The 23,536-nt window shown below is 42.4% G+C and overlaps 1 protein-coding gene across 2 annotated transcripts in view; it reads left to right on the top strand.

Annotated features, from left to right (window-relative positions):
• The window catches only part of RER1 (retention in endoplasmic reticulum sorting receptor 1), an 80,186-nt gene that overhangs the window by 29,106 nt on the left and 27,544 nt on the right, over nt 1–23,536 (top strand). For both annotated transcript variants that reach the window (XM_085609301.1, XM_085609306.1), the window contains exons 4-5: nt 16,573–16,672; nt 22,481–22,559. In XM_085609301.1, coding sequence (XP_085465427.1) covers nt 16,573–16,672; nt 22,481–22,559 — 179 coding nt within the window. The remainder of the gene's footprint in view (nt 1–16,572; nt 16,673–22,480; nt 22,560–23,536) is intronic.

Raw genomic sequence — 23,536 nt, 5'->3', positions numbered from 1 at the left:
ACCTCCCGGTTCCTCCCTTTATAGGGCGTGTTTTCCTTGAGTTATGTAACAGCTCTCCTGTTTACATAAGGGCGTGTTTTCCTTGAGTTATGTAACAGCTCTCCTGTTTACATAAGGGCGTGTTTTCCTTGAGTTATGTAACAGCTCTCCTGTTTACATAACCTCTCAACCGCTAAGCATCCTGGGAGATGTAGTCAGTTTTCGCTGGTTACCGTTTTCCTCCCCTCGCATGACAGGAATTCTTGACATAAAGTTCTTCTTTTAGATGCCTTAGCAGCCCATCTGGTACCCACTTACCTTATTATTGCAACTTTTGCTTTATATGCTAACAGTACAGCTTACATAAAATTTGGTACTGAATGCGAAATTACAGCCCCATTTGTAGTCTGTAAAGAAGTGCGCCAAAGGAGCACATTAGCACCCTAATAGTTTAATATTAGTCTGTATTTGTTGATATGGTGGCATCCCTTTCTTTAAAAACGTTGGATGCTTCCAAATTAAAAAGTGTTCCTATTTCATTTTTAGGTCTAGCCTGGGCAGGGCATGCTCTGCGAGGCATGCTGTATTGAGGTAGGGACTTAAAGCTCCGCCCACATTTTGCCTTGGCTTGTGTCATTGTCCACTGTAAACTGTGGCTGTTCATTGGCTAAAAGGATTAGTAGTGCCTCCTTAGTACCTCCTTGTCTCATTTTGTAACTTCCCATTGCGACACCCCCTGTTATGTGTTGTTGCTCCATAGGCTTTTATTACGCCTTTGAGCAATATTTTCTCAAATGGCTTTGTCCTGCCTGCTGTTGCAGGCAGGACACACTCTCTCCTAATGCTTTTTAAAAAATGTATAGCATGCATTAGCAATGCAATAGGTCTCACATTTGTGAGAGTTTAAGCTATTGGCATTGTAAATGACAATGACTCTTAGTTATCTGTTTAAAAAAACAACACAAAAATAAAAGGCATTGTCATTTATAATGCCAATAACTCAAAACTCTCATAAATGCAAGACCTATTGCATTGCAAATGCTTGATAATATATATGGGTGAAACTGTACCAATAGCATGCACTGAGCTTGCTCGCCATTGGCATATGTTAGGGTTTCTGTCTTACTACTTGCTCCATCAAGACATTTAAGATCAGTGTGGAAAATTTTAAGTCCCGACTGCTGAGAAGAAATCTTCTCCCTACAGACCATGTTTCTTGAATTGAATAAAGTTAGCCCGATTTTTTTAAAAACAATGTCTATTTGGACTTGTGCTTTTCCAGTAAGGACAGGTCAGTGCAGGTCCAAAAGAGTGATGCCTTGCTAACATAGGCCAAGTTCTCTCTTTATTCAGATTCAGCTCAAGTAGCTGCAGCCTTTCTCCTCAAATTAAAATCTATTACTTCAAAAATGGAACAAGTGCAGTATAGGGTGAAAGAAATGAAATGAAATGAAAATTGGTTTTTATATAGCGCATGTTTGCTGTGGCGTCTTAGCGCTTACTGCCATTACATCTGGATCAGATAAACTTACGATTTTGTAGGGATACCTGTGAAAAGCCATGTTTTTAGTCCCTTTCTAAATTGTAGTAAATCGTTTTGCATCCTAAGATGCAGCGGCATCGTATTCCAAACTTTAGGAGCCAGGTGCCGAAAACTTCTGCCCCCCTACTTCAGAGTCTTTACTTTTGGCACCACAAGCAGGTGGGCTGCCTCAGAGCGTAAACGTCTCAAAGGGGTATACCGTTTACAGTATTGACCTATCTGTGACGGTCCTAGCCTGTGCAGACTCTTATGTATCATGCACATTGATTTAAACTGAATCCTCGCGGTTATGGGCAGCCAATGTAGCTGTTCACGCGTAATTTGACTAATAGGGCTGAATTTAGGTAGATCCAGTAACAGTCTGGCAGCAACATTCTGCAGGGTCTGGAGCTTTTGGATTACATTTTTCTTGGCTCCAATGTAGAGTGAGTTACAATAGTCAATTTTTGACAGGATCAGTGCTGTTACAACCATTTTCCTCAATGGCATGGGAATAAACGGAGGGACTTTTCTAAGGATTTTAATTGTGTAAAAGCAGGAGGAGGTTATACTAATTACCTGGTCAATAAGGGAGAGTTGGTCGTCAATGAGAATTCCAAGGTTTTTTACCTTCTTTACTGGCTGGGGGCAGAGTCCTGCTGCTTCCGGCCACCAATTTGAATTCCAAAGAGACATGTCTCCTCCAAACGTAACTACCTCCGTCTTCCCGGTATTCAATTTCAGGCAGTTATTTTGCATCCAGCAAATGATCTGGCTCATACAGAACTTAAAACGCTCAGCCACAGTCTCTGGATTTGTGGCTAAAGAGATAATAATCTGTGTGTCATCAGCATAGCAAACGGCCTTAAAGCCATGTGAGCGAATTAGTTTAGCCAGAGGAGAAACGTATATGTTGAACAGGGTAGGTGAAAGTGCCGATCCCTGAGGTACTCCACATGGCATTACAAAGTGAGAGGATATGTGCTCATCCAATACCACAGCTTGCTTTCTATTTTTCAGATAGGAATGAAGAACATCTGCTGCTTTGTCCTTTATCCCTATCTCCGCCAGACGCTGAAGGAGAATATGGTGATCCACCGTATCAAACGCGGCGGATTAATCAAGCATTACCAATATAGCCTTTCCACCTTGATCTAGGTGTAGTCGTAAGCTTTCAGTCGCAGCAATTAATGCAGACTCAGTGCTGTGGTGTGGCCTGAAACCGTGTTGAGCTATATCTAGTTTATTATTGTCTTCTACAAAGGACCGAAGTTCCTCATTTAGCACTTTTTCAAATACTTTTGAAGGAAATTGTAGGCTGGCAATGGGACGATAGTTGGCCACTTCAAGAGGATCAAGGGTGGGTTTTTTGATAATGGGCCTAATCAGAGAGTTTTTCCACTCTACTGGAAAATACCCAGATATGAGAATATTATTCAAAAGAGGTGTTATAATTTGTGCTACTATGTTTGGGACCATGTGAAGAATCTTTACGGGACATGGATCCAGAGAAGAGCCTGATTTAATCTCAAGAATAGCTTTCTCAACTCTATCCTGTGTAAAGGAGGAAAAGTTTCTTAAAGAAACTTTATTGTCAGATTCCTCCATCATGAACATGGCTTGCCTGACATCCTCTCCACCTATAGAGAATTCATCATAGACTTTGGTCACTTTTTCGTGAAAGAAATTAGCAAGTTTGTCGCAAAATTGCTTTGTTGTCTTTACTACCTTTGCATTTCCAAATGTGGCCAATTTAGTAACTGTCTTAAACAGCTCACCGGAGATATTTTTAGCAGCCATAATTTTCTCAGCAAAATATTTGGATTTAGCCTCGAATACGGCCTCCTTGTATGTTGTCAGTGCTTCTCTATAATATGTTTTATCTGTTTCTGAGTATTCCTTTCTCCAGAGTCGTTCTTTGGCTCGGCATATTCTCTTTAGATTTTTTAGATCGGGATTATACCAGGGGGCTGAGATCTGTTTAATATTAGTCCACGTCCGAGTTTCCAGGCCTAGGTTTTGAATCGCTTGTTTGATCCATGTATGATAGAGAGTTACTTCTCTATCTATATCAGTGTCAGTTCCAAAGAGCATTTTGGGTTTCTGTAAGAGCAAACTAGCTTCAAGAACTGGGCCATTTATTTGATTCCAGGCGTACTCAAACCCTGTTTTCTTTGACCCTACAGTTCTGTCTTGGAGTCCTTTAATGGGGACCTCGAAAAAGACAGCATAGTTGGCAAATATAGTGTCCTGTATAGTATCTCCGAATCCATTATATTGTTTTTGAAAATAATTTTGTTGGCATTATATAAACCTACATGGCATTACAGAATACGTAACTTGCATTTATCAGGTCTTATCGACACTTGGCGTATAACTTTAAAGGTGGGAAGTGCTGTACTGCCATAAAATAATCAATTGTGATACATTATAGCATTTTTGAAAGTTAACAGTGTATAAACCTTAAAACCATATAGTGTAGGTTGGGGGTATCAAGAAGGTTTCGAGAGGTGTTTAGCGGGTGGCAATCTATGTACGGTTGTGTAGGTCAATGCGACCTTGACTTATGAACTCGCCCAGTACAGTCGCGTTATTCCTTAACATGTCGCCTGGGGGGGGGGATTGAAGAGGCATGCATGAAGGGGACACACTCACACTATAGTTTCAACAAGGCCGGCCCCAGTCTGTCGCCATTATTCCCAATTATTCAGTTAGTGGGGGAGTCACTATTGTCATCCGTACTATTCGAGTGGCTCTGGTGTTTCCAAACAAATAAGGCATCTTTCCAGAGGTCTGCAATAGGATGCTGGTGCAGCTCAGAATCATTTTTTTTATCAACCTGTGTAATGTGCTGCAGTTAACTCAAGCGGTCTTTTTGTTGCAAGAATTAGGGGTCTATTGTGTAATCAAAAGAGCAGTGTAGCACATTTGTATTCATATTTGGGTCACTCAGTCTTCAGGGTGGCATAAGAGATGTTTTGAGATAAGAAGCAGCTGCATGCCAGCCGTGATCCCTTTATATTTGTAAAATGTTGGTTAGCCCCTGCCGCTCTGAATTTTGGGCCACTTCAGAGAGCATTCCAGAAATCACACAAATTATTCTACACCTCTTGATTTGAGAACAGTCAGCCATCGCAGAATCTAATGATCTATTGCCAACATCCCTGCGTCCAATATGGAGAAATTTCAACATGAACCCTCACATTATGCCTTTGATTTTATTCATATACATTTCAAATATCCGAATTATTTCAGAGATTTTTAGTTTACCAAATCCCATGTACATTTTTTATGTTCATTATTATTCAATGTTCTTATAGTTATTCTTAAACACTGCTTAATATAGCAGTCTCTCCGCATTCCTCAGTCCTTTACAAGATATTCAGACATTCTGTCTGTTTATATTTGTGAACCATCTGTATATCTGTACGTCTTTCACAATGTTAATTGGTACAGACATCATTTTTCATCTATATAACATTTCGGCTATAATCATGTCTTCTAGTTTGCCTTTCTCAGATGTGGCATAATTAGTTTTGAATTTTGGAACATGGGGGTGTGTGCTAGTCACAGAATGTATAATTACAAATTGACTGTTGTATACCAATAGTCTAATATATCACATTTCATTTTCCCTTTCTCAGTTCAGTATATAACATTGACACCTCTTTATCATCAGCTATTTGCTGAATTCCACAGCCCTTTGTGAAATAAATCCGTTAAAAAAGTACATACATTTTGTTTGTCGGTTTCGGGCTACTTCGAACTAGAATTCCAGTGTATCCAAAGCAAATCAAATTGTTTGCTAAGGGGGATTTATTAAGTATAATTCCAAGCAAATGTTCCACAGTCTAATAGGGAGAGTATACCCATAATACTCGCACCTCTCTTTTATTAAGATTGCAGCTATAAAAATGCTAAACAAACCACTATTTAGAAGTTAAAAGCATTCAATAAGATGGTTTCAATAGTACATCTATTTAACCACCTCTAAACCATAGTCCCCACCATCAAATGATTGAGTGCCACTTTGACTCAGAAATTTTATTTTTTTCAGCTCTATTATCAATGACCGTTAATTATTAATTCCATACATTTGCATACTCTGTTGCTCTCCAAATCTTTGCATTCATATTTTGATTTAGTATTTTATAACTGTTACCTCTAAACTATTTTGTTTTCCCATGAGTCACTTTTTTCATTGACCTATTGGTGTCATAGATAGAACAATATTTTATCTGAATAAGCCTAGTACAATAATTCCTGTGAATAAAATATGATTCATTATTGCAAACCTCTCCATAAATTCTCATCTGTTATATAAGCATTTAGGTATTTAACATTTTTGCTTTAACACATGTAAAAAAGGTGTTATGTATTGTGTGGTGTCAGCAGATTTCTATGGCTAGCAAAATGCAACTACTTCCCTTGATAATATATCCTCAAAGACTTGCCACCTTTTCCATTTGATTGTGACTCTATTCACAGCTAAATTTGTTTTATTCTACTTTTAAGGCATTATCTGAAACTTGAGTATTCAAGAAGGTCAGATAAAAACAGTATTACATGTGCATTAATCAATGTAATCGATCTTGTATTTATATATGCCAAGTTATGAAGGCAGACCACATTTACATTATATTCATAGCATTAGCTTGGTTACCAAAGAAGTGTTGCAGTACATGGTCGTCATCTTAAAAAGTCCTTCTCAACATTGCACCAATTTTTTAAAGTGTGGAGTCATCCTGAATCAGTCCTTCAATGATTCAAACTTTAGCTATCAGTTTACATTTCCTATTAATCGACCTGTGCGGTTATTTTAAACTATACTATTCATGCAAAACAAATGGAACCAGAATCTGATGTTCCTTAGTCATTGTTATATATTGTCAGTGTATGTATGCATCCTGTGGGTTAGTCAGAAATTATTCATAGTCTTCTCTGTAGGCTTACTTTCCCAAAAATATTGTAGAAAACCACGTTTTTCACTGAGCCATTACCTTCACTCCCTGATGTGACGATCCAAAATAGTTCTTTGAGAATATGGTTTCCATCCATATCTCCAACTCTTTTTTGTTTAGATTTTGTTTGCAGCCACCATCTAATGTCATCTGGGCCACGTCACTTCTCTATAAAATGGGACACCAGGGGTATATTACATTACTTTGAATCGTTGATCTGTGTTCATTGAAGCAAGATGTCCTTCACTGAAGCAAGATGTTCTTATAAGAATGTTTGGCATCTGAATCCACTTTCAATATATGAGATTCCCACCTGAGCCCTATATCTAGAGAGGGCACTACTTTCGGTGACATACTTGTCTTGCGTTTGATGGTGGCACCACAAGAATTTGCCCATTCAATATAGACATCTAAGTGAAACAAACATAATTCTTTTGTATTCAAAGAAAGGGACCAACTCGTTATACCATTTTTTTTTTTCTTTTTTTTTCTTCTCAAAAGATTATTTGTACACAAAGGGGCACTAGTCGCCCCACTGATGTCCCCTTTCGCTGAAAATCTATACTTTGTTTAAAATAAATCGAGCATGAAAATCTGAACCAGCATTTGAGTGTCCGTGTCTTTTGGGAGTTCCGGCTGGTGCTTCGGAAGGAGGATTCGATATAAAACAATCTCTACAACAATAATCACATTTATAATTATAAAATCAAACCTCTTGTTTATCTACGTTCATCATAGTAATGAGATATATATATATATATATATATATATATATATATATATATATATATATATATATATATATGCGAAAAACAACACAGCCCCACTCCGTTGCTCTCAGCAGTGCGGGTGCGCCACTTGCGCGGGCGATAGCGCAATCTATTACTGCCAAACACCACGTTTCTAGAAAGAACGTGCGGCGCACTCGTGCTCAATTCAAAGAAATTGCTTTTATTCGTTCTTCTCTGTGAAGACTAACAAACACACGCGTACCGGGACCCTGCCCTTCGTCAGTGTTAGTTTGTCAAGTTCAAAGTTTACATTTAAATAACAGAAACAATCATTGGTCGATTTGGACTAGCGAGTGCCATCGATATAGGACTTTACAGCTGGTCAACCACATTTCATTGTAACCATGGCGGCCATACTTGAATGACCAAGACAACATGTAATTCATGTATTATTGCTCATAACACATCATTAGATCCCAATTTACCACAAAGTGTGAATTATGTCATGCTAATGATAAGCTAAACAAAAAATTCAAAATATTCAACATAGGCAATTCATTTTTCAAGATTTCAAAAAAGGTTATCCGGTGACCAGAAAATGACACGACCGCTAAATCAACGACCGAGAGCATTTTGCTGGATCATACAATAGCGCCCTCCAATGGGCGTAGCCACAGCTCAAATGCTCGCGGGAAAAATTAAATTAATCAACCAGCGGTCCTGTCAATAATGATATTACAGACTCGATTCTGATTTTTGAAAAAGAAAAGGACGAAAAAGTGAAAGGGGCATACACTCACACTTATATACAATATGTACAAAAAATGTAACGATCATTTTTCAGAACGCAAAATTAAGCCCTCAATGGGCATATTCACTGAACACAATTGATAAAGAAACAGGTTGCAGAAGGCAAACACTCAATTTACCAAAATTTTCTCAATGATACAATGGTGTGATGCAGAGGTTTGGGAAAAATGGACATTGCGCAAGGACAAGCTCAGCCAATAAAGGACCATAATTCTTCCTCCATATTGAGGCCCCCAGGGGTGCGAGTTTGTAATTCAATAATAAAACTCGCCTCTAGCTGGCGTAGCTCTCTTACTCTGTCTCCTCCTCTTTCAGTCATGGGGACCTGGTCCAAGCAAAAGTAGCTAAGCTTGTCACTACGGGATTCGTGGTTGTCTGCAAAGTGCCTGGCAACAGGGTAAGTTGTGTCACGGTTCGTGATTGCCCGTGTGTGCTCCAAAACACGTTTCTTAGCAGGGTGGATAGTACTCCCGATGTATTGGAGACCACACGGGCAAACCAGGCAATACACAACAAAACTGGTATTACAGTTCAAAAATTTGTTGATGCTACGTGTTCCTATTCTGCCTGGAACACTGTATTCCTTCACTTTTTTGCTGTTTTTGCAGGCTTTGCAAGAAGCACATGGGTTAAAACCTACCGGAGTGTTCTTGGGGATCTTGTCAGAAAAATGGCTATGTACCAACAAGTCTTTCAATGACTTGCTTTTACGATAGGTCACCCTATCACCCTACATGGTGTATCCTGACCAATGATATTGTCAGTCTGTAGTATGCTCCAATTCTTCTCTACTAGCTTTCTTATCACTCCAGCCTTGGTAGAGTAACCCAAAATGAGACGGGGACCGCCCGGATCGTCTTTTACTTTGTTCAATTCGGGTTGTTCCATGCCAAGGAGGGAGTGTCTCTCAATAGACTGTACCTTAAGGGCTGTTTCGCTCAGGAGGGTATCGGTGTAATCTCTTTGTCTGAACCTTCTGAGCGATTCGCTTGCTGCCTGAGTGTAATCTATGGGGAGTGTGCAATTCCTTTTAAGACGCAACAACTCCCCATAAGGAATGCTGTTGATGAGAGACCGTGGATGTTGACTAGTAAAGTGTAAAACTAAATTCCCTGCGGTGGGTTTGCGATAGAGTTTCGTGTAAATCAGCCCATCTGCTACGTAAACCGAGAGGTCTAGGAAGGGTACCTCAGTCTTGCTCATCAAGCTAGTGAAATGCAGTTTCAGAGAATTAGTATTCAGGATGTTTATATATTCTGTAGCTTCATCAGGAGTACCCTTCCACACGATGAATAAATCATCAATGTAGCGTGCCCATAGGGCAATTTTGTCAACCCATACCTCGTTACCCTCCGCCCAGGCCACGTGCTTCTCCCACCAGCCCAATATATATATATATATATATATATATATATACACACATACATACATAGGTTTATAATGTTTCGATTGTGACCAAAAACAGGTTACTAGGATTATATTCTTGTCCTGGAAGTTAAAAAGCCCTATTGGACTGCAGTGCTTATGATGCCATCCACGAAAGTGGCAGTGCAAATATGGCTTCAGCCCACCGGAGTAGCCTAACTGTAGCAGCATAAAAACTGCGATTCAACCTGTCGACATAAACCCTTTTGACAGGTCAAAACCTCCCTTTGAAATATTATTATGCCCAGCCTTTTGAATAACTTGTAGATCACAAGAAAGTGTGCATGGTATTTAAAAGTAGAACATGTTTAAATGTAATATTAACATGTTCTTACTGTGACTAGCACCCAAACCTATTTTTCACTGCGGCAGGCCTAGCTTTCCTATGTAGAAAACTGAAGTACAGATTAAAATCCTAATATGGTATCTCAGGAATTGGACCAGCTGTAAAAAAATAATTAAACCACCAATTTAATAGTTATCAAAAGTACAATTTAGTGGTGGTTAGATTTGTAATAAATATTAAGGGAAAATTACTTCTAGAATTTTTCTTTTTTTCATGCCTGAAGTTCATGAAGGCTAATTTGCATTGGCTCTCTAGCTTCTCCCATCCAGTAGTTAGCCGTGAATAAGTGTGAAATGCTTCCCAAAACCCAACAATAGGATGACCTGAATGGGCCTGTGATGACTCCTCCGGCAGAATATGCAGAGTGGGGCCTTGGGCAATTTTTTTTTAACACTGCTTGAATGGCAAATCCTGCTTGACAGGTGTGCTGGGTTTACATATAACCCTTAGCGGACAATTGATACAGGAAAGAATATGAAGCCAAGAAAATAATTGTGGATCCACGGTCTGGTTGCTTAAGGACTCTACTTTTGTTTAGTGTGGCCGAAGATGCCCAAAGTGGGTGAGGTTGGCCTTGGGGACTTTTACTCCATTGCCCAGGTGTCCTACCACCCACTAGCTAGTGCTAGGCACAAATGTGCCATCTCCAGGCACCCACTTCAGAACACTTTCTGTTCCTGCAGAGGATCAGAAGAAACTGGACCTGCTGTCTGTAACCTGAAAGTAGCTCTAAAGGCTGAGACCTGCTCCCTGTTGTACCTTGGGCAAAGATGTGGACTCCCAGGGTCATACGCCTGTCCTCCTGTTCAAGCCACAGGGATACAACAATCTACAAGAGGCCTTTTCCTGGAAGTGCCAAGCTGCCTAGTGCCAACTGGACCTGTACTGACCCTGATCTTGGCCTCTGCCTGACATACGATGAGTTTAAGTACTTTGGCTCAGGTTCAATTAGTAACTTTGAGGGATCATCCGGGCAAGAGCTCTGATTGCTCCTAAAGGTGGGTTGGCACCCACTCCAAAGAATAATCCAGTTTCTCACAGATGGTGGGACACAGGACATTTAAAGAGACTGACATAACACCATATTAAAACATTTGGTGTCCCTATCCTTCCACTTGACTATATCATTCAAGTAGATCAAGAGTAATAGACATTCTAGGTCTTCACACCTTCTTCACCACTATTTTATGCATTGTCATGCGACCTTGAGGTTAAAAAGAAAATGCACTGCCTCCGTCTCAGTAAGCAGCATGCTAGGTCGTCACATCTTCCTCACCACTATATTATGTTTTGTCATGTTCCCTTGGGGTTAAAAAAGAATGCACTGCCTCATTCTCAGAAAGCAAATGTCTTCCCTATCCTGCAGCACCCTTGAAGTAGGAGACTATCGAGGAGAAGAAATGGTCAAGTTCAGTTGCTCTTGAAATTCTTTTTTTCCCAATACCTGGGCTCCAGCGTTTAGATATGGGAACAAAAGATTTTGTTGATTCCCTGTTTTTTATTCATTGATGATGTTTTTGCTTATGAAGAGGACCAAATTGCAAAGTGAAAAACTGTAAAATTTAGCTAAATTAATGTCATTTTGCAATTATGCTCATATTAATAACTGGTTGCAATTTTTACTTTGGGGGGTGGGTAGGGGGGGTTTGGAACTGTTCATTACTTCAGACCAGAATTCCCCCACTCGAACTCGCAGAATATACAACCTTCAGCAAACCCTGTACATTTATTGCAAATAAAGAGATGTCTTAAAAACAGAGTAGAAAAGTGATTGAACATGTTTTTAGAATGAGTTTCCTCAGATGAAACTTTGCAGAAAGAGGAAGGGAAGATTCAAGCAAACTCAATAATAAATACACTCTAATACTTACCTGAGAAAAAGAAATGAAAACTGATTGAAATTAATCATTCCATTCAGGATTCGCTGTGACAAAATAAACCGAGTGGTTCTTAAAAACTGGAAACAGATACCTCAAGATAATATATTGAAACATCTAAGCTTTGAAAAACAATTGATGGTGTATGTGTGCATGTGCAAAGGCAACTACAAGAATTTATTGAAACATGCTGATGTTATTATTACCAGAATTGCATTTAAAGACCATCAGTTGGACACAATCAACGTGTGTAAATTGCTAAAGCTAATCATGTTTTCAAAGGACCAGCGATGCTTCATACTATGATTGGAAAGGAGCATCGCATTAATCATTATGCTATCTGTCTGACAAAATGTGTAATTTATCTTCCCTTTAAATTCCCAAGTGGAAAGATGTATATGTCAGAAGGATAATATCCACAGCAACCTAACATAAACCATGTATTCAGAAAGCAGGTGAGAAATCAAATGTAGCATGACATTTTTTGGATTCTGATCTCTGTGACCTCTTTATGCATATATGTTTGTTAAGTGGTATGACCCTAAAATCGGGGGAGAGACCTTCAACAAAGTATTACCAAGAGAAAGTTGGGGGATCGAAACACTATGGAATGAGTGAGCATCCTCCTTGAATGAAGGAAAAACAGAACTATCTCTGTTATATTTGATTTAGCATAAATTAGTTGTGATAAGATCACATTTAAGACTTTCAAAATATTATATATTAATTTCTAAGGTTTACACATATCTTTCAAATTGTTTATAATCAGACAGTTTGTGATTGTTGCTTTCATGATGGTCTTAATTTTGGTTAAATTTTACCAGCAGTATTTTAAGGTATATCCCTGGTGAGTTAGTTAGGAACATTGAGAATCAATACTGCAGGTTGACACCTATTACAAAACAATTCTGTCTTACTTTCAAATGGGCTGTTTGCAACCGGAAAATAAGGTTAGTGTAATGATGGCACAAGAGTCTATGCGAACGCACAATTTCTCCAAAGCGCAAAATAGACCTAGCGGTTTGGATAAGTATGATGAATCTTCTTTTTGAAAAAATGATTTTGGAAAGCTCATTGTTAATTATATTAGTTTAATTCTTTTTGGTTTTCTTTTTGGTTTTGCTCTCTTTTTTTATGTGAAGCATTGCCTCCTCATGAAGGGATAGTTTTATCCTAAAACGTATCGAGGTTGCTTTATTGGCTTTTTTGAAGCATAATTTGGGTTAGGAATTTTTTGTAAGTGTATTTTTATAAAAATAATAAAAAACACTCTTTATGTAAAGTACAATTTGGAATAAAAAAGGACCCTTTTGCTCATGGTGTACCACAGATATTTGGTGCAGAAGTGTTTTAAAATTTCAAGGATTCTCATGCAACCTCTCCCCCACTACACCTCCACCTCATGAGATATAGATATGGTTGAACATACATGTGATGCGGATTCTAAAATTGGTCACTGGGGCTGACTCGAAGCCTATCCAACTCGCTCACTGATATAGAAAGGTCACTATAATGTTCAGTCGTAATTACAGGATACAACTCCAAGCACAAAGGTCTATGAAATATATCAGTGCTGCAAACATTAGTTGCAGAGAAGTTAAATCTTTTTGCATCTATGAAAGATTTTAAATGATGCTTGCCATGAAGTATGAAGCCCTGAAGCTGGTCAGTAGGGTAGTTTGATCTCCGGTCAGTGTTGTATGATGAACAGCTTCATTGCCAGCATAGCTACAGAAACCCAGAGCAAAAGGAGTAGCTTGGATGGTGACTGAAGGAAGCTTAGAAAGGCATTTTTCTACCATGTGACTGGAAAGGTCTATAACGAGCAGGAAGGATACATTATGTTATATCCCTTTGTTAAGCAAGTGTGCAGTTGCAGGTATGAGCTGAAATAGGAGCTTCAATGGAACCTTCACGATATCTAAAGTCTAAATGCACATTGTCTGAACTTGAACAGAAAATCCCAACATTTAATATTAATGAAGTTAAATAAAACTGAAACTTAACAACATACTTTTCAGCGAGCAGTTTTTAGAAAACAGAGTTTACAATTTAAAGTTTTTTTTTTTTTTTTTTTTATAAATCTTTTTTTTATTGGCATTTATATAATGGTACATACAACACCACATCTGGTAATGCGATTGATATAGACATACAAGCAAGAGCGCTCAATCGCGCCTTATGTGGACTTCTGAGCGTGTAATCCTAGGGTATGTAGGCCCCCACTCAGTCTATGAGCTGACAGAAGGCCCCCGAGGCCTGTGCCGAAGTATACCCAACCAGCTTGCGTGGTGGTCGCTGCGCCTTGCTGGGGCTGTGGGGTATGTCTATTCCCCCTTGTATTTTATCATAGGGGCTATGGGATTGCAGCCACATGTTAACCATAAACAAACTGGGGATATATAAACTGGGGGTGCACTGTGTCACAGAGGATGAGCGCTACTAATCTTGCGCCTGAGAGCTATACCATTGCAAGGTATGTTGTTGGGGTTACGCGGGTGCGAGGGGGAAGAGGGAGGCGGGAGCGCTGATCACTGCCTGTGCGAGGGCGTGATGAAGGAACAGTCGCGGTCTGCAATTACGACCTGCCGGGCGTCTGGACCCCCTGTACATCTCCCTGGGTGGACTCATGGGCCATGGGGGCCCTGGGGGAACCAATCCTTCGTGGTCCCGCCACCGTTATCATTTCCTGCGCGAAGGAATGCAGTAGCATGGCCCAGGGCAGGGAAATCGGGTGTTTGCGAAGTCCCTGGGCTTCCTCCGCTCGGAGTAGCTCTTCCTCTGCCTTACCCCACTTTTTGACTGCGCCCACCCATGCCGCTAGGGGAGGCCCCTCCGGTGTCTTCCAGTGCATGGTAATGCACCGTTTGGCCAGGAGGACCACCAAGGAAGTAAACCGCCTCTCTACTTTAATGTGCTTGTGTCGCTTGTGGATGCCCAGGGCGCTAGCCTCCCATGTATATAGGTCCTGTCGCCCCGTGACTGTGCGAAGGGCGGTGTGGATCGCGTGCCAGTAACTGTAAAGCGTTGGACAATCCCAGAACGTGTATGAAAGAGGCAGTGGGCTTCAGGCACTTGGGGCAAGCAAACGAGCTGTCGGGGAAATACTTCTGCAATTTTTCGGGTGTGAGGTATGCCCTATGCAGGATGTGCAATTGTATATTCTTAAAGCGGTAATTGCGAGATAGCTTCTTGGTATGCTCAAGGGCCCTGGTCCATTCCCTGTCATGTAGTGGTCTGCGAAAGTCAGTTGTGTGGGTTGTTTTAGAGTCAGTATGGCTTTATAGATCCAGGTGACTAAGTGGCGCCCTGGCCCCATCTGCAGGATCGCATGGATTACCGGATGCGTGGGGGGTTCCGTGTCCATCGCGCAACACTGCTTGCGGCAGTCTGTTAGGAGTTGTCTATACAGTAGGAACTGTCCCCTGGGAAGTTCGAAGTCTCGACAAGCGCTTCAAAAGTCTGTAATTGTCCCTCAAAAAACAACGCCCCCACCTCCATCACGGCGTGATCTGTCCATATTTGCAGCAATCTCCTCTGTGTAATGTACCTGGCCCTTGGGGAACCCGATCAGTGGCAGAAGTGGGGAGGACCGGGGCGCAGCCCGATTCATACGATGAATACGTGCCAGACAGGCACGCGCAGTCATCACTTGGAGGGGCTTAGTCGGCAGCGGCGCTGCCCCTGGTAACAACATATGGTGAATAGTAGGGGTTTGAATGTGCCCTGTCGTAGTGATCAGTTCCCTCTGCGCCCGACCCGCCGTCCAGCAAGACACCCACTGCAGCTGGGCTGCCAAGAAATACGCCTCAAATGATGGGGCCACTAGCCCACCTTGGTCAAGGGGCAGCTGCAGTTTTGCCAGAGCAATACGCCGGCAGCCAGAGCTCCAGATGAGGGTCCCCAGCAGGGCGTCGAGCTCACGAAATAGGGATCGTGGGGGGGACTACCGGGAGATTGGAGAAGAGATATAGCAGGCGTGGAACGAAGATCATTTTTGCGACCGCCATCTTTCCCGTGACCGCCAGTGGAAGGTCTTTCCAAAAGCAGACCGGATCGAATGCTAGCCAGCAGTTTGCGGTAGTTCCCCTCGTGTATATATCCTGCGGTGTATGGTATAGTCTAACTCCTAGGTAGCGAACCGCTGCTTACTATTTAAAGTTGCTGTTCATTTAACAAAAACTTTTTAAATTGTTTGCCAAAATTGTATCTTGGAAACCTGAATGTACTGTTTGCTGGAAGAAGTTTGAAGTGTTGAAAATGCAAACTACATTTTTAGCATAATCAGTGAAGTTAAAATGTGGGACCGAAAAATTGGGAAATGTGTGTGATGTTCTGGACTGCCCTGTTTGTGTTTTTTAAAGTCATCTGAATAGCAAATAAATTTGCTATTATAGTTTTGAAGAAGGGTTATAGTAAGATAATGGAGATCAGAAGTTAAAGGGTGCGCCATGGGAGGAGGCGTTAAAGTCACCCAGTACCATCCCGACCCTTTTTTCTCATACAACAACCAGACCACTGTGTTGTTTCCTTTGACACCTGGACTACAGATTACTGACGAATAGCATAATGTTACTTTCTTCCTTGTATCAGTACATACCAACCCTTTCAAAGTATCCTTTTTTCTTTCCTACTGAGTTTTAATTAATTATTCAACTATATAATCCTTCCAAAATGTCCATATCTACCTTGATGGTTCATCATATCATAGGTTGCTGATGAAGCCTAAAGAATGATATTATGGCAAAGTGACAATGAGATTGTATAAGAATATTGTATCACTCTCTTAATCAAGCAGAAGAACAAAACGGGCATGATGTGTTTGTGAAAGTTTGACTACCATGATGCCACCCCTTTTTGTTAAACTCATTTATTGTGACTATTTTATTAACACATTTCCCTATACTGTGTCTTGCTTCAGGGTTGGTACATTGTGACGTATGCCTTGGGAATCTATCACCTTAATCTCTTCATAGCTTTCCTGTCTCCAAAAGTAGATCCATCTTTAATGGAAGATTCAGGTACAGTTTATATCTTTTGTAGTAATTTATGTTTAATATGTCATTTAAAATGTCTACCTGGCTTGGGCAACTATAACTGGGGATGGGGGCTGTAATAGCCAAATCATTTGACGTTGGCTACCTAGGGCCCACTTGTTATGAAAAGAAGTCATGCACTGGGTTAGTGCTGTCAAGACGTTTGATGGGGTGGGTTTGGGATTGGAGATTCACTAATGGCACTTGATGGCTATTTGTTGCCTTGAAAATCTGTATAGACTTGTGTGCCCCAAATGCACATTTTTTTTAGTGCTCTTATTTAGTCTCGGTTTGTCTGACATGTAACTGTGCTGAGAACCCGTCATTCTGTAAGTCAGTTTAAAGGGGAAGAGCAATTTTATAATTAGTTGCGTTCTTCTAGTCCCTAATTAAGATCAGGATTTCCAATCATTTGGATGGTTGTGGATATGCGGTAATATTTGTCGCTGCGTTTCTTATGACCCAGTGTTGTCTTACGCTCTTAGCTTTCTCAGAAGGAAATGTTAAGGACAAAATGGAATTACTAATATTCACACAGGTGAGGGTGTGAACCCGGAGTTCTATATCGATCTGGTATCTTTCAGTGGTAATGAACTTCGGAGTAGCCTGTTCACAAGTAAGATTTCTGATTTCCTCCACCTAAAAACATCTTTGGCATTTTACCATGCCAAAATTAAAAAGCAATTCATTCTTCCTTAATGGAAACGCCTGTATGGCACAGGAAACCCCTGCAGCAATTCATACATCTGATAGAGATTTCCAGCTGCAGATTCCTTACTATAAAATATTCCCCAGACGTCAGACTGGATCTGGATTTTTTGTGTGCAGTCCCCTTCTGCGTTGGTAGTTGGTGTCATTCAGCTCTGTGTGGCGTCGTTCGTGCCAGTGGTTATGTGTGCGGTGTTTAAATAGGTACCACCTCAGTGGACTGACCTCCGTACCTTCTTTTCCACACCTTCAGCTTGGATCAAGAAGAGTTCCCCTCAGTTGTGTTTTTGACTGAATGTTTTGACTGTTGACTTTGACCAGTGTGCCTTTTTAATCCAGAGTTTTTGGAGTATGTCTCGGAAGAAACAACTAGTTTCAAGCCTTGTGGTGGCCGCCTACAGGCAAATGTCTGTGAAAGACGTGGTGTATTTATGGTGCCTGAAGCAAGACCACGACTCCAAGTCCTTCCCAGATTGCAAGAATTTGAATCCTAAAACCACCCACGAGTGGGCCATGAAGCTTCCAGCTGCTCACCACGCAACTCTGCACCACTCCTGGTCCCGTTCGCGAGGGAGGCCCCAGGACCGCTTTCAAAGTTGTTCGCCACAATCTGTCATTGTCACAATCCCGGTCTATTTCAGGTAAGTCCCACAAGAAGAAGTTCAAGAAGTTAAAGCGTTCTTTGAATTCTGTCGTCCCATTCATCACCTTTTCTGCGCTGGTCCCATTCACCTGATGAGGCCCTCTCTCCCATGTTGTCTCTGTGGAGCCCCCAGTTGACTCTGGGTCCACTCCGGGCTTCCCTGAGTTTCCCGGAGCCAGAGCGACCCCACCCAACTTAGTTTTATGATGCCATGAGCCTCATTTTGGGGTAGCCAGACCTCTCTGGATCACCTTCAGGTTCCATGGGTTCATAAGGGACTTTGACGCTGTCTGAAGATCCACCCTCTGTTGGTGGATCTAGATCAACCTGGCCGTGACTATGCAACCTCCCCTAGTGACCGTTCTAATGGCGACAAACCCATCGTGATCCCCCACTTCTATACAGAGCTGCACCGACGTCGGCCTGAATGAAGATGGATCATTTTCCGTGGAGGGCCCTCTGAGAAACACAAATGGAAGGAATCTGAGGATCCCCATGGCTAGTCTGACCACCTAGCATAGTCCAGGGCTGACGACATCTGGCATGAGGACCTGGCTGCCAGTGGTCTGGACACCTCACCAGACACTGGCCTCCTCTCTCCTCCCTTAGTGGCTTTGCGATGGTGTTCGGGAGAGTGGCTGAGGCTCTGGACCTTCCGCTGCTCCGGTTTAGATCATGACCAATGTCTTGATAGAGGTGCTTCTACCCGGAATGCGTACAGGTCTATCTCCCATCGCCTCGCTTCTGTGGACCCAGCCTCCCTCATCTAGCATCCCTTTCCTGAGAACCTGGTGGTCCAGGGCTCGACCTCTAAAAATCTATCTCGATGCGTTCCATACCACGCTACTGGATAGGGAATCCCAAGAGGCTGGATACCTTTGCTAAAGGAATTTTCTCTTCTATCAACCTTGCACTGCGGTCTGTGAACACTGCATGCTTATTGGGTTGCTATTCCCATATTGTATGGGATATAGTTGCCCAGTTGCTGCCTATGGTCTTGGAGGAGGCCTGAGCAATACTTTCATATGCTATTGCTGACCGTAGAAATGCAGCAGAGTTCCTAATCCATTGCGGTTTGTATGGGACAGACTCGCTGGGCAGTGGCATTGCTTCAATGGTGGCGCTCCTACGTCACGCCTGGCTGAGGACAACTTGCTTTTGGAGAGATGTCCAGGCATCCCTTATGGATATGCCCTTCGACAGTACTCACCTGTTTGGCAACAAGAAGAATTTGGCACTTGAACACTTTGGACCACCGGAAGGTCATTGGGGCTTACCATGGCCATGCAACAGCAGCATTCTGGCCCTTCTGTGGCTACGGTAGGGGCTACCAGCTACGTCCCGCGCCCCCTAGCCACCATGGTCAGCGGCACCTCAGTCCTTTCATGGCTGCGGCTCCCACAAACCTAGTGGGAACCAAGGCAAGAGGTCTTCCTAACCCGCTCCCCCTTTCCTTCCCCTCTAGCACCGGCAGCCCCAGCCCCAAAGCTGCTTTAATATACCCTCACCTCATCACATGCACCAGGTTGGTGGGGCAGAGTTGGGCATCACCTGACTCAATGTCCGGAGATTACAACGGACACATAGGTCTATCAGATTGTCCAGTGGGCTACGTGCTACCCTTTCCGCAAGTAGGTCGTGTTTGCTATTCCCGCTACGTTCTGGTTACGAAAAAGGATTGAGGCCACTTTCCTATCCCAGACTTGCGCCCTCTCCGCTACTTCCTGAAAAAGGAGAAATTCAAGATGTCACTTTGGCTCAGGTTCTGTCTGCCCTTGAGACGGGATGGTAGCGATTAACTTGTAGGACGCCGACTTCCATATTCCCGTCCTGTCTGCCCACAGGCATTACCTATGCTTCACGGTAGGCAAAGAGCATTATTATTTCACTGTGCTCCACATTGGCGTTACCAGCACCCCTCGATGTTCAAGGTGATGGCAGTGATTGCAGCACATCTGTGGAGGTCAGGAGTTCCAGTCTTTCCCTACCTCGATGGTCGGCTGTTGAAGGTGGGACCACCCTAGGCAATCATCTCCCATCTCCAGACTACGGCAGACCACCTACAATCACTGGGGTTCACTATCAACATGCCGAAGTCACACCTGACTCCCTCTCAGTCACTCCTTTTCATCATAGCGGTTTTGGATACAGTGCAGTTTTAGGCCTTCACTCTGGAACAGTGAGTCCAGGATATTTGAAGTATGATTCCAAAAGTTTCTTCCTCTATCCTGGATTTTGGTGAGACTAACTCTGAGGCTGCTGGGTTTCATGGTCTCCTGCATCTTGCTGGTAAAACATGCCTGTTGGCATATGTGAACTCTGCAGTGGAATCTGAAGTCCCAGTGGGCACAGCATTAGGGGGAATCTCTCTGACCTAGTCCAAATATTGGCGGGAACTGCAAAACATCTGCAGTGGTCACTCATGGAACACCATTGGTTCACCAGCAGAATCCTCTACTTTCCCCACCCATTGCTCACAGTGGTGACAGATTGGTCACTTCTGGGTTGGGGCAGCCTTCTGGAAGAGGTGGAGATCAGAGGACTCTGGTCTACTGTGGAGCTTTGGCTCCACATCAGCATGTAGGAACTGAGAGTGATTTGCCTGGCATTAAAATCTTTTCTTCCTTACATCAAGAGAAGGCTGGTTTAGGCTGGTTTAGGTGTTCATGGACAACACCTTCACCATGTGGCATTGCAAAAAGCAGGGTGAGGTTGTGTCAAGAGGTCCTGCATCTCTGGACATGGCTGGAGCATAAGGGCTGTCGTTTCAGTATCTGGCTAGCACTCTGAATGCCAGAGCGGATGAACGCAGCCTTCGATGCCTCGCAAATCTAAAATGAAATCCTGTATCCGGAGATTGTTCAAGGTCACTTTTGTAGTTTGAGAAGAACCTTGGTTAGATCTCTTCACCACTGCCAAGAACACACAATGTCGGCACTTCTGCATGCTGGAGTTTCCAAAGCAGCTCTCGTTCGGAGACGCATTTTGTCTTGGATTCCTGTACGCCTTTCCGTTGATACCTCCACTGCCCAGAGTTCTCAAGAACATTCGGAATGACAGAGCCCAGGTCATCTTGGTGGCTCTGGGTTGGGCACGTACAGTCTGCTATCCAGATCTCCTGAGCATGAGCATCTGTCCCCCGATTAGGCTGACCCTTCTGGAGGATCTCCTGTCGCACAGGGCAGGGTCCTGCACCTGAACTTGCACACTCTCCATCTACATGCGTGGAGACTGAGCGGCGACAGTTGAGTGTTTGACCTTCCCAAAGTAGTGTGTGATGTGATATACTGGCAGCAAGGAGTTCCTGCACGAAAATGGTTAACTTCTGTAACGCCTTAGCTGGAGTGAGACTATCTAGCTGCAGATTCCTTAACTATCCTCTACGTTCTGCAAACTGTATATGTCACGTCAAAGAACCTTCAGAACCTCATTTTGGCACGCTGTTCATTCCGCCTCAGTATAGGTAAATGTTTCTGGCTGGGAAAAATAGCACAAACTAATGGCAGCGCGCCAGGGTGGCACCTATACACCTCTTCCGGCAATGGCAATACCGGCGACTCCATATGGAGCTGAACACCACCACCACCTACTGACGTGCAAGCGGACTACTCAAAAATGTTTGGATCCAGTCTGACGCCTGGGGAATATTCTTCGGTAAGGAATCTGTAGCTAGATAGTTTCTACCAAATAAAGCATTACCGAAGGTAAGTAACTTGTTAATCAGTGGTTCTGCCAGAACATACAAAAACATTATCCATAATGAGAACTAAAATTATTCTGACAATTTCCTCTGTAATCTTCTCCTAAAGCCGACTCAAATTTGAACAAAAAGGTGCATCAGGTTAATTATCCTTTTCGCCTATACCTTGCTGTTCCTCATAATGCTTTCATCCATTTCTGTGGGAAATTCTGCCTTTGTAACAGTCAGAACATGGGTGCTCTATCTATTCTAACCCAAAGGGGCGGGAGTTCTGAAAACCTATATTTTACTGTCCTACCATATGTGCTACTTTTTCTAGAATGTAGTCAGGTCTGCAAATCTCCTTACGGTAGAAATTTTAAAACGTTATGCGCCGTACCAACGAATGGCACATTTCATATTTAATAATCGCATTATGCTACAGATGTCCATATTTGTAGCAACTTGACGTATGGCATACTGACAGGGGTGGCTAGAATATGATAGTTGATGTATGTACTTTCCATTAACTGTGGCACAATTCCACAACCAGAATTGCATAATTCCTTGCAGACCTCAATTTGTTAGTTTGAAATAGGGTTCTTGTTATTTTTTGTTCAACGCATATTGAAACGTTTGGGTTACTTTCAACCTGTTATAAATACTCTAGATAAAATTGAGAGCAGTTATTCCTGTGGTGTATTAAATTTACAAAACACCAAATTACTATTCTAGAATTTAAAATTATATTTTTGTTTTTCAGATGAAGGGCCTTCTTTACCCACAAAACAAAATGAAGAATTTCGTCCTTTTATTCGGAGGCTGCCGGAGTTTAAATTTTGGTGAGCGCACCCTTTATTGTTTGTGCCCTCTCTATTGGTGTAGACTATGAACAGGACTTACTGGCAGTAGCTATTGAAGTTGTGCGTTGCTGCTGAAAAGTTCATTAGAAAGCTGGCTTAAGCTTTCAGTTTACCCAGCAAACCACACGAGCAGAACCAGCTGAGGCACCCCATACAGCACCCGTAACGCCAACAGGACCCGATGACAGACACGAGTCGGAACGCGCACATACTGGAGACGCACTATAGCAGTGCTCGCCCCCGAGCAGAACTCCAGGACAACTCAAGGGAAGTATTCATGGCCCCCCGCACCTCTAGTCGCCAGCCACCATGACACCACATACACCTGCATAACCGACCTGCTCACCCCCTTTCCCCGCTGCACCAAATCAATGCCCCAGTTTAACAACCAGGTTCCAAGTTAATGATACAAGTCAGCAGCTTTGATATAGTCATTGGTGGACAGGGAGTGTAACCTAAACACGCGGGTAGAATATTACGACTCCCACGAGCACCATGGGTAGACGTAGCTCCTAAGCCAGGATACAGGCCTACAGGCACACTACAGGATACATACGATCAACGTAGATGGCCTCGATATATATGTAATACCGGGACTGTAATGATGTTTAGTGGCAGATAAGTAAGAAGATAACCACCAATGTAAAATCAGTTGCCTACACCATCTCAGTCTATCTATGCATGTCATTTAAATACAGGACATTTTTATGCTCCAATGTATCTAACCTGTTAAAACCTAATAAAAATATTTTTTTTTTTTAAAAAGCTGGCTTTAGCTTGTGTTATAGTAGTACACTGACACAAGCAGTTTTCAAAATTTACAGTGTCTAAGAATGTACAAACCTTGTGAAATCTTTCTATCACTCTCCAGGCTGCTGACCGAGTTTGAAATGGCGCATATATTCACCTGAGCAATAGTGTTTAAATATGTTTTTCTTAATCCAACCAACAGATAA

The sequence above is a fragment of the Triturus cristatus genome, chromosome 1_2 (genome assembly GCF_964204655.1).
Source record: "Triturus cristatus chromosome 1_2, aTriCri1.1, whole genome shotgun sequence".
NCBI lineage: Eukaryota > Metazoa > Chordata > Amphibia > Caudata > Salamandridae > Triturus > Triturus cristatus.
Note: the sequence above shows the minus strand (reverse complement) of the source record. Positions and strands in the feature narration are given on the sequence as shown.